Source organism: Vipera berus, assembly GCF_964194415.1.
Source record: "Vipera berus genome assembly, chromosome: 2".
In the NCBI taxonomy this organism is placed as follows: domain Eukaryota; kingdom Metazoa; phylum Chordata; class Lepidosauria; order Squamata; family Viperidae; genus Vipera; species Vipera berus.
Window position 1 is genome coordinate 54,537,772 of NC_138203.1, and position 12,741 is coordinate 54,550,512.

Sequence of the window (12,741 nt, forward strand, 5' to 3'; positions counted from 1 at the left end):
TAATGTTGACGATCATTTTTTGTTATGAATACAAAATTATACTGCCTAGTATGAAGGCAATGACATGACTTTAAAAATTATTCATTAGTGGCCTTTGTAATACAGCATTCAAATACATTCAGAAATATACTGTATATATAGTCAAAATAAATTCCACTGTGGTCAGCTGGCCTGCTTCCAGGCATGACAGGAGTGCAATAATGATATGTTTTAAAACCATTTTTTTTACTTAATTTGGTTTATTTTACCTTTTTCAAAAATGTATTTTCAAAAAACATTAAAGCATGTTTATATATTTCTTTTCAGAATTAAAAAGGATACTTCCCCAAAAAACAGAAAATCAACCCCCCACACACACACATAGAAACTAACATTAAAACACCACAGCACTGCAAATGTAGTCAGATTTCTCTCAGTTACCCTTTAAGATTAGATTTTCTGATATTTTTTTATCCCAAAGAACTCCATAGTATTTAAAAATCAACTGAAAGACAACCACAGAGAAGATTAAGTCCAAACAAGCACTACTACTTATGTCCAGAGAGACTGTAATGGAATATTATAACTTTCATGGAAACAGCTTTAATGAAAAAGACTTTGAGCAAACATCATAAAACTCTGCCAAATTCTGGAAAACCCATTACTAATGTCCCTAGCAGATTGTCTTCAAAACAGACCTCCACCTCCATCGGGTCAGAGCTTCCTGCACTTTCACCAGATATAGTGAGTTTAAATTCTGTTGTTAAAACAAATCCTGGAAAGAAGAGGCCCAAAACTGTGACAGTATCAAAAAAATCAAATGTTGGAAGCATGTCTCAGGATCAATGGGATCGACCAGTTATTCCACCAAGAAGACCAGGCTTAAGGGTGTGCTATATCTGTGGCAAAGAGTTTGGTTCAAAATCTCTTCCTATTCATGAGCCAAAATGCCTGGAGAAGTGGCATATTGAAAATGACAAACTACCAAAACATCTCAGGAGAGCACCACCAGTAAAACCTCAAGCTCTTCCTGGAAAATCTTCTGGTATAGTGGCTGAAAATGAAGCAGCAGCTCAAAGTTTTCAAGCTCAGCTCCAGCCCTGTCAAAACTGTGGTCGCACTTTCCTCCCAGATCGCCTCCTTGTACATCAAAAGAGTTGCAAACTGAAGTCTAATCCAGGTTCTTCAAACTCCAAATTGCTTACGTCTACAGGTTATGGGGCATCATCATCAGACAAGGTAAATGAGAAGGCATCATACCTATGAAAGAGGCCCCATTGTTCTCATGTGCAGCCTTCAAGATGATATTCTACTGGAATTGAAGTTAATGGTAAAAGCTTCACTCTTGATTTCAGTCATGCTAGGGTCTTATTTCAGAAAATATAAATAAGTATTTTACATTTTAAGCAAATGGCAGCAACAACAAAATCTTAGAAGTCCAGATCAAGACCTGTTTCTATAGGACAAGGGTGGGCAATTAATTTTCCCAAAGGACCAAATACAAAACTGGGACTCTGGTGGAGGGCTAAATCAATAGGGCCACCCTTCAGCCACTGCCACCACAGCCCCCAACACTGTGGGACAGACTGGGACAAGCAAAGGGCCAGATGTGGCCCGCAGGGCATAGAATGTCCAGGTCTGGTCTAGGACAAAATAAGTACAATCATACTATTTCATTTTGACAGAATACTCAGCATAACAGCTTGTTCTTTTGTAGCAATGTATGTGAATATAAAAGTTAACAGGAACCACATAGAACATTTTGCAATTTGAAATTGCTGTAGCAATGCTAGGATAAAGACCAAAATTTTTCAAAAGGTAGATTGTTCTGAAACAAATTAATGTAATGTAATGTAACTTCTTCTTATGATGGAAATAATTTAGATGTTTTCATGTGTCCTAGGTGCTAGATTAGTATATGTGTGGCAGGGCAGTGCAGAGGTATGTAAGTTGCTTCTTACAGAGTATGCAAGTAATCCTTCATGAGCTTGTCCTTTAACTGTGATTTACAAAAATATAGATTAAAAAATATATTCCTTAAATGTCCTCTAGGGATACAGCAACAGCTATGAGCATCAGCTAAATATTGAATTTATTAAGGTTTCATCTCTATGTTTCCTCAGGCTGAATGTGCACAGGAAAAAAAAATAAATTTAAAGATTCAGCTACTATTTTAGGACTTTTTTTCCTTTCAGAAAAAAATTAAAAAATATTTCTTTTGCTTCTCCAAAGAAATAATAACTTTTCTTTGTAATGGAGTAAGGTAGAATGGACAGACATGTCAAACTAGTGACATCACATGATGTCGCACAACGTATCGGAGCTTTTTCTCTGTTGCCGGCAATGGGGTGGGCGCGGTTTTGGGATGACGCATCCGGCCCACTTGCCGGCAGTTTGACACCCCTGGGCTATAATATGATTATGTCATCTACTTAAAATATTACTACTAATAACATTATGATCATCAGATATATAGAGTTCTTTTCTAAGAAAAGTGTTTACATGCTGAAACAGACCTAGGGAATGGATAGTAAAAAAAGTATACAGAAGAAAATAAAACATGGGAAGGTTAAAGATTAACAGTTCACAAAAACATTTTTGGTTCATGTATATGACACAGACATTTATTCTCTATACAACTGAGTTAATTATTTCTCTGTTTAATCTTTAGCTAATAGCTAAAGTTTAATAGCTAATAGGTATCATCACTGGATGAAATTCCGCAAATCAATTTTTTCCCCTTCATTGTTTGCAAAGTTATAATTGGCCAGTTTGTATAATGTTTTAAGACACCAAGCTAGCAGGTCAGGAGACTGTGAGTTCTAGTCCCACTGAGGCTTAAAGCCAGCTGGGTAATCTTGAGCCAGTCCCTTTCTCTCAGCCCTAGGAAAAAAGCAATGGCCAACCAATTTTAAAATTGTAGCCAACAAAAGTAAATGAACATGTTGACGCAGCACCCAAAATATTACCTGAGGCCATTCAATTAGGCTAAATAGTGAGAGATTCAGCAGAACATTGTTAAAGTATGGAATTCACTCCCACAAAAATATCCATGGACAGGAAAATGAAGAGGGAGAAGGGATGCAATGATCTGTGATCATAAGTTCCCTATAGTTGGCCCACAGGGAGTAGAGTCCTGGTCCTGGAAAGACGACCTATCAGAATCAAGCAGGTCTCCACTGATATTTCTAAAGCACAGCATCCAGTTTTTGCCAATTATTCACCTAGTTTAAGCTTGTAAACTTCTTTAAGGCTAGAGTGATTCTCGGGACTCTATGGAATATAATGCTACGGAATGTGGCAAAAAGATCCCTTGCTAGAGGATTAGTTTTCCCACTAGGGCAAATCCACAGTTGCATATATTGAATGCTAAATAAAAAGATTTGAAATATTCCATTATCTTTTTTGTCAGGCTTTAATACCTTATAAACTTTTAAGAGTTTGGGGTGCTTTTCACAGTCAAATCCTTACATGGAGTAGGCTCAATTCAAAGTCAAAACCACAAATGCAAGTAGAAAAATAGGGACCACTACGGTGGGAAGGTAACAGCGTTCCGTGCGCCTTTGGCGTCTAGTCATGCCGGCCACATGACCACGGAGACATCCTCGGACAAGCGCTGGCTCTTCAGCTTTGAAACGGAGATGAGCACTGGCCCCTAGAGTTGGAAATGGAAACGCATGTGCAGGGGAACCTTTACCTTTACCTTTACCTTCACAGTCAAATCCTTACATGGAGTAGGCTCAATTCAAAGTCAAAACCGCAAAGGTTTCAGACAGAAATTTCAAAGAAATCAAAGAAATAGTAGCATCATATTTAGAAACAAACAGAGTGTAAACAACAGAATCTAGAATTCAGTAACTCAGGTTAGTACTAAGCCAAAATCAAGCACTCGTAGATGCACTTGTAGATCTAGCAATGACTGGTCCTTAACTGAGAGCTTTGCTCCAGAACTAATGAATCTGCACAAAATTCAGTCAGAAGCAATTAGTGTTTTCTTTTACTACCATACCTTGGGGATCCTTACTCTCCAGACTGAGCTAGATTCTTAGATGTACATTCCTTTACTAAATTGTTTGAAACTGCACCCATGGCATCTATACTAACTTAAAATAAGAGGTAATTTGGCTTGATTCACTGATTTGCATGGGAAATTTTCAGGAATAAATGAATTGGAGGCCCACCCACAGGGTCCTTCTATAGCAGTCTTTTTCAAACATGGCAATTTTAAGATGTGTGGACTTCAGCTCCCAGAATTCCTCAGAAAGCTAGCTGAGGCATTCTGGAAGTTAAAGTCCACACATCTTAAAATTGCTAAGTTTGAAAAACACAGTTCTAAGGACTGCCCTGATAATGTCTCTCACTGAACAATAGAGGAACAACATTAATTACAGGATAGAACAGAAAATATGCAGTCCTAGCTGTGGGAATGAGTCAGCATTTTAATCAGAAAGGGAAAACAATATGGAAGGTATTTAAACTCAGTTTTTGAGAGTTTCACGAGGAGCATCTTAACAAAAAATGTAGGGGAAATAATTTCATATTCTTGGATTAAGGAAATAAAAATTTTCTGCTTCAGCAATTTCCTGTAAGGCATACTTTTCTTCACTGCTTTTGTTCTGTCTTTCTTTAACCTTCTCAACCCTTTAAAATCATAGGTTACATTAAACTGCTATCAATCATGACTCTATTCTTAAAGATAATGCTGGTCCCCATATAAGACCAATAAACTTTTTAAAAAAATGCTCCACTGAATTTTTATTCAAGGCCTGATGTATTCCCAAGTAAGTCTTTTCTGATATGTAGAGAAAGCCAGTTTCTCTGTTATGAGCTTCTTAATTCAATATAATTGTTTTGTTATGCATTGCTAAGAATATAAGGGCTCATTTGAATTAACCAAGCTTGATTGCACCTCAAAAAACAGTCTAAAGCAGTGTTTCTCATCCTAAACAACATTAAGATTAAAACTGCTGAAATTAAAAAACCAAAGCTTGCTTGCCTAAGCTGTGCAGGTCTGTTTGGATATCCTGCTTCTTGAATTCTGCTTTGGACAGCTTTTTGGTATGGGAAACATAAGCATTCCAGAGATTAATATTCTTCCAGTGAGGAAAAACGGCTGTGATCTTCCATGGAAACTTTTTCCTACTTCCTGCCTTGATTGCTACTAAATGCTTCTAATGTCTTGTTTTGATGCTCTTCTTGTCAATATATGGCAACCACTTAATTCCCTTGGCTCTGTTTCCTGACTATCAGATACTGCCATCTGCTGCTTTTCTCTGTTGTATGTCTTCCTACAAAATAAAAATACACTTTGTTTCTGGTATTTCCTGTCACTATTCATCGAAAATTGAAGTATTTCTATGTCCTCACTGCAATTGAGGGGCTAATATAGAGATACTTCTTACCCTGTGTTTGCCCTCTGTGTTAGTGCACACAAGAAACACAACCAGGAGTACTAGCTTTGTCTTAATTGTAACAGAATAATAACAGAACATAAAATACAGTGGTACCTTAGTACTCAATCACTTTGAAATTCATCAGATTTGGTAAATGCATTTCGATGCAAATGTTTTACTCATTATTTGTTTGGTACTCAACACAAAAGCTAGAACTTGTTGGTATCAGCTGCCTTGTGACTTATTACATTATTCCTTATGGGAAAAATTGTTTGGTACTCATCATTTTTGGTATTCATCGCACCTCTCAGAACCAATTAATGATAAGTACCAAGGTACCACTGTAAAAGAAGAGGTACATTAACAGAATCTTGCAAGACCGAAAGTATTTCTCCCCTCCTTTCCTTTTAGTCTCTGAAAATCTAGGAAGAGTCCCTTCTGATACATTTCTCACGCCCTCCCTCATTCTGTGGGCTGACATATCTTTTACACGCAGGTTGGGTAGTATGCAGCTCTCCCTCCTATCACCCAAGGTCAATCTCACATACCATTACACCCTGAAAGACATATTTGAATTCCAGTACAACTACATCATTTTAAAAAATGAAGCCACAAAGACTTCATTTTTCCCCCCAGTTTCCAGTGGGATAGTTCTGTTACTCTGATGCATTAAAACTGCCAAAGAATTTGGCAACATCTAAAAATATTTATTAAGGCATGGGGTATTCTGGACATTATGATCATCAGATGTATGGCGTTCTCTTCTAAGAAAAGAGTGTACACACTCAAACACACCTAGGGAATGGATTAGAAAAAGAAGTGGAGAGAGAGAAATAAAATACAGGAAGGTCAAAGACTGACAATTCATAAAACCATTTTTGGTTCACGTATATGACACAAACATTCATTCTCTATAGGGCTGAGTGAATTATTTCTCTGTTTAGCTAATAGCTAGATGTTATCATCACTGGATACGATTCTTCAAATCAAATTCTTTTCACTGTATTGTTTGCAAAGTTACTATTCTGAACAAATGTTGGGGTAACATTAGGGTGGGGAACATAAATACCTGGTCAAATCAGTGAGTGCTAACAAAGGGAAGAACCCTTTTCTCTAACTGTGCTGGGCAATCAGTTTTTGAAACTGAATAAAATTGAATAAAGATGGAATCTTAACCCTTGGCTACTTACCAATTTCAGCAATGTTTTCCACCTAAATCATTATTTTTTATTAAATCCTTAAGAAAAAAAAGATACAGGACCAGAAAACTGTGAGCTTTGAAAGAAAGCAGATTTCCAAGGATTTGAATACCTTAAGTATATCATTGTATATTAAGCCTGAGAAGAATTCCCCACAGCATTTTAAACAATTGACCAGATAACTGCAAGGTTCTGCAATTTGTGGCAGTCCCATTTTGACATCATGACACAACTGACATTCCGTACACAATTCCCATCATCTGTGGGTTGATATTGTAATGCATATGATTTTTTTTTAATTCATCCCCACCTCCCAAATTTGCTATGCAAGGGCTAAAACTCCAGAAAATCAATATATACATTTAACAATAAAAATCATTTTGACTCCGAAGCAGGACCTTAAGGCTTTGAGTAGCCTGGAGGCAGAAAGTTCATCTATGAATTCTTCCCACAATTTTCTCATTTTTCCCCCCTGCTGAAGTCAATAATCCAATAATCAGGAAAGGGGGGAGCTGGAATCCCAAAACAAATTAACTCTTAGCATTATATTTTAACCAATTGATTTGCTGCCTTGAATAAATAATATTGAACCATTGGATTCTTTCAAATATTGAACTATTGAACTTCATGATGTGGAAGGCAGGATGCTTATTTCTCCTTTGAAAAGTTCCCATTATCAACCTTTTAGCAAGTACATTCGTTAAAATGTGTTTTCGTTTTTGCCACTCAAAGGTAGTTTTGAATCTTTTCTATTTTTAATATCTGGGGACTATTTCACATCTTGGGGGGAAAGGCCATATAATCTAACAAAAGAACTCCTTGCATTTATAAAATCTTCTCTTATTTCTCCAGGTTAAAGACTCCAGTTAGGATAGGGAGATCTGCTCCAGCAGATGTTAAGGTTTGCTATAGTTCATTTGAATCAGTTAATACAATGCAAGGGGCTAGCAACTTTTTCAAATATCATGTTGAGGGAGGGCTGTTCAATTTTGACATAGTTGGTCTCTTTGACCCCTCTTTCAAACCAGCAGTCTAAAATGTCTAAAATGTGAACTTTGCTGTCTTCAAAAGAATGGCCTTGATCTTTTAAATGCAGATGGACTGCTGAATCTTGTCCTGATGGGTTTGTTCTCCTATGTTGTGCCATGTGCTATTGAATATACATCCTTCCATTTCCCAATATCCAGTCAGAGTTGAAGAAGCTTCTTGGATGAGAAGCGGAAAGTTTTCAAAGAAAAACAAGTCCAGTTGCCTCTTGAAAAAGCACCTTTGGGGCAACTATGGCCTGGAAGATTGAGAATCTCCATAGCATTGGCATATGTGCCCCAGCACATTTTAAATGACTAAAATCTGACCATATCAACTTTCATAATTTTGGGTGATTGTACCCAGGCCCCAAACCAAAACAATGCATGGCAATTCTTCCAATCTGAGTTCTTTATTGTCTCACACCTTTAGACAAAATCTTGCCAGACCAAGGACCCTATTATTTGCATTTACAATATATTTTGTGAGCTATTATGGAGGAGATGTCTTCACCCTCTTTCTCTCTTACATTATATCTGGGCTAAGTTGCCTCTTACTCCTCTGCTATGCAACTCTTCCCTTCTGGGGATCTACTTCCTTACTACATTACATATTCTGAAATCTCACCTCAGCCCAAATCTTATGAGATTTGAGAATGCCAATGTCTCAAAAGACTGGATTACTTAGTTATTTCAGTTATTTTTATTTCATTTTAATGAAAATAAATTTGAACTGAATGTTTTTATTAAGCTAAAATTATTGTTTCAATTATTTGAAGTTAATGGGGAGGATGCAATTGCCATCTTGGAAATGTTGCAGGAATTTTAGACAAATATAAATGAATCCAGATTTAGTACTAATCAGAGAACAAACTTTTACAAGTTGTTATGCAGACTAGGACAAGATCCCCAACCCCTGAGCTGCAGCCCACTATTGGGCTATAAGCCATTTGGAACCGGGCCACGGAAGTGGCAGGTAAGCATGCACACACATCCCCACTTGCACTCCATTTGCATGAGGACGGATGCCATCACTGGACCATTGCCTCTCCCCCTCTCCTGACAGTCCACAAAGCTGGAAAGGTTGGGGAACTCTGAACTAGGAGCATCTTGAGAGTGTTGTAAAGCACAATGTATAAGTGCTATCTTGAGGGAAGAGTCAAAAAAGTCAAGCAGACAGCTCAGTTCATGACCAAAGCCTGTCCCTTTTTTATGTGTGTCACATGCTTGACATCCATCAAAATGGGCCAGGGCTTCATTCACCTGGTTGCAGTTGTTATATTACATCTCCTACAGACACACAACCCACTTGAAAGCTTGGCAAATCAGCCAGCTGCCCAGAGATTCATGGTAACTGGTACAAATATTTATCTATGAATTAGAAATTGTCAACCTTTGAATCCATGTTTTGTAGATATTAAAATACCTTATCATGCACTTTGGAGCTTGCTTTTCTAACTCATTTTCAGTAGAAGTCTCTTTAATGCAACATTACTCCCTTCCTGCAATTTAATTTGTTTTAAGAGTTCAATTGTCTTTTCACTCCATTTGTTGTTTGCAGTCTCCCATGATAAGGCGGCCTCCTACAGTTATTTGTTACATTTGTGGCCGTGAGTATGGAACCCATTCCATAGGCATTCATGAGCCACAGTGCCTGAAAAAATGGCATATTGAGAACAATCAACTGCCAAAGCATTTGAGAAGACCTGAACCTGTAAAGCCAGTTGTCAGTTCCATAGGAGGTAAGTTACAAAGAAGCAAACCAAGCAGATGTTGGTTAGGGATGAAGGACCACATTTTAGGATGAAACCAGTTTGAGAAAGGCTGCACCAAATTCTCTGGCAAGCATGAGATCCATGGCCTCACAGTGCCACTATTGCCATGACAGTATGACTTCTAGAGTAGGTTTCAAAGGCATCAGCAAATTTCAACAGGTACTCTTCAGACTGCACAGTAAATATCTTGGAAATTTAAATTAAATGCTTCCATTATTTGTGTTTGCAACCACATTGAAGAAGCAATAATAAAAAGTTAAAACTTTTTATATGGAATGGACATTCATATGGATCAAGAAGCAGTCATAACATAATTGAGAACTTGTGTGATACAGATCCCAGAAAAATTCCAAAATACTTTATTCAGTGTTTTTTTTCTTCCATAACTATAATATATATTTAAAACTAAAAAACAGATTATTTTTAAAAAGTTATGACAGTTTGATACGAGCATAGCAACCTCCTCTTCAAAATACTTAATAAAAACTATGGAAAGATGGTAATTTTGGGGGAACTAGGGAATGGAATCCTGGCCAAATCTTACACATTGAACATTTGCCGAGATCTATGAAGTTGTCTGGATACTGGGAGACTTCCAGAAGTAGAATAGTGGAATTTATTGTAGATCCCATGGCTGTCTTTGAAAAATCAGCGGTGGGTTTCACCTAAGCATCTATCTTTAACAGACCTTCCTGCAAATCTAAGCAGACTGATTGTTGCTTTAAAAAATTTGAAAGTCATATGAAGAGCTGGTTCTTTCTTTGCACCACTATTCATACCTGAATTGTTTTAGCTATTAAACATAGGAATGGAAGTTTGGGGGAGTTACAGGAAAGACATTCACAGATTTCTAGCAAGCCTATGCAAATTCAGAACAACCTTAATTTATGAAAGGATCAGTTTGGATTTTTGCATCAGTTCAGAAAAAGTACATTTTCACTTATCCCATCAAACCTATCAAACATCTCCATGTTGTTACTATTTTCCCCCAAACTGTTTCAGACGTGCCTAACTCTATTCAATACTTTAAATTACCATGGAAATTGAATTTAGGAATTTAAATGTACTCATCAAATTGCTTTTGGAATGAACCTCTGAACTGGATACTTAGACTAGGGGTCCCCAACCCCTAGTCAATGGACTTTTAAGATGGGTAGGAACAATCATGCAATAGGTTACCCCAGTTTCACTTTTTCTTTCCCAAAAGGCTCAAACTATATGTGTGATGCAAGAGCTGCATGTAGCAATCCAAATCACCTTTTCTTTTGCCAGGGCTGGGGTTGGGGGTAATGAAGAGGTGTGGGTCTGGGTCTGGGGGGAAATAGCATACTTAATGTTCTCCTTAATATTCAGCCTTTTTCCCACAACTCTAGTACTTCTGGATTCATACTGGCAAGATAAGTACAAATCCAAAACTTTACACAGGACAGAAAGCTTTAGAGACAACTTCAACAGGGAATGCAACTAAGAGGAAAAAGATTAAGTATTCACTTTCTCCATTCACTTTTTAACTGCAAAATATCCTTTCCCAGAGAGATATTTTGAAAGTAGAAGAAGCCAATGTAGTGCTGCTTCACATTGCTTAATGTTAAATATATGGCACGCACATTCATTTCCTGAAAAGGAGTATAATTGCTGCTGCCAAAAGACTACAGTTGATGTCTCATCTAGGAAAGAGGTATATTAGGAACATACACATTAAAACATGTAAAGCTTACCCTTATATGAATCATAGTTCAAGAGTATGGCTTCTTATGGAAAAAAGATATAGTTTTGTCTCTGACAGAAATAACCTTTGTTTTCAGGAATTTTGCACTTAGTATCCTCAAATCTAGCTAATGCATTAAAAATTGTGCTTTCACGTGCCAGTCCTTTTGAGAAAAGCAAATTATTTGAGATTTCTTTCATCCTTCCCTGCCACAAAGAATGTGAGGTTCTGATGCTACTGGCCTAAACTTCAGGTAAAGGTAGCTTTTTGAAAAAGAAATTGCATTAAATCCCCCTTTCAAATCAAAAGTGGAAACAAAGATGTTGATGCAGATTATAGCATTTAAAATGTATGCCAGCTGCCTTAATCTCTAAATAATTGCAGATAAAACTGTAGCTGAAATTGCTGTGTATGGGAAAGGATACAAAAATGGACTTAACCTGATGTCTGCTGATTTTGCTCTTTGGGTCATTGAGTTAATAGTACTCTGAGTCAGACTGAAGACATAAAAAAAATGAAATTGGAACTAAGCACAATTCTTTATCCCAAATAGCAAGGGTGAAAAAGTGAGATAGAGAATACTGCACATTTTTTTCTACATCCTTTGGTTGGATAATATTGGTTCATTAAGTAGGATTTGTTTTTGTTTTTTTAAATTTTAAAGACATGTGGTAACACAGTCTATTTGAAGGGTAGTCAAATACGTTAAGAATGTGTAACGCAGCACATGCTGAAATGGTTTCTCCAGAAGTACAAGATTATTCAGTTGTAGTTAGCTTTATGTGACCCCTGAGACAACAAGCAAAATTTTGCTGGGTTTTTCTTCCCTCATAAGGACTATGATTTAGTTAAAACTGAAAGACTCAGTCAACAGGTATTTCCTGAAACTATTTTCCATAAAAACTGAGTATGATTCCCTAGAATGAAAACTGATATTTTCTCTCTTTCAAATTTTTCCAGCAAAAGGTTACTATGATCTTGATGCTTTAAATGAGTCTGCATGGCAAAGTGCCCAGAGCCAGCTAGTTCCATGTGATATTTGTGGCCGTACCTTCCTGCCAGACAGACTGATTGTCCACCAGCGGTCCTGTAAACCAAAGATACTAAAATAAAGCTCTCCTCATGTTAAGGATTTAAAGAACAAAATTGTTCTCTAACCTCTAGAACGAAAGTTTCAACACTGAAGAATCATTGAACTATATAGAATCATTCCAAGTCTGCTCTGCATAAAATTAACATACTATTGATTATGTGAATGACATATGGGACATGAGGCACCTGACAGTATTTTGCAGCAATTATTGATCAGTGGCTTATAAGGACAAAAAAGAACCTTCATGGAAACTTCTGCAAGATGGAGCCTTCACAGAAAGGACAGTGGCCTTCACGCTATTCATTGATTACCATTCTTCTAAGTATTTCAATGTCTGTTAAGAAATGGATTTGTTTGATAGACTCCTCATTTAGTAAATCATGTATAAGAATGTTTATTTTTAGTAATGAATTTTCTGTTTAAGTGGTCAATCGACAGCAACATAAGGACCATAAAAGTTTTGATAGCCTTCATCAAAAATGGGTATAATCAAATTTTCCTTTTCAAAATACATTGTATATTGGTTCTGAATGTCTGTGGGAAAGGTCAACTGTTCCACATAATTCCAC

General features: G+C 36.9%; 1 protein-coding gene across 1 annotated transcript; it reads left to right on the forward strand.

Moving 5' to 3' along the window:
• Nucleotides 1–570: 570 nt before the first annotated feature.
• On the forward strand, nucleotides 571–12,456 carry ZNF475 (zinc finger protein 475; the record flags this gene model as incomplete). Its single annotated transcript, XM_081321925.1, has 3 exons — nucleotides 571–1,218; nucleotides 9,158–9,338; nucleotides 12,040–12,456. 3 exons carry the CDS (start codon nucleotides 571–573, stop codon nucleotides 12,189–12,191), a joined length of 981 nt encoding a protein of 326 aa, XP_081178051.1. The 3' UTR covers nucleotides 12,192–12,456.
• Between the last annotated feature and the right edge of the window lie 285 nt (nucleotides 12,457–12,741).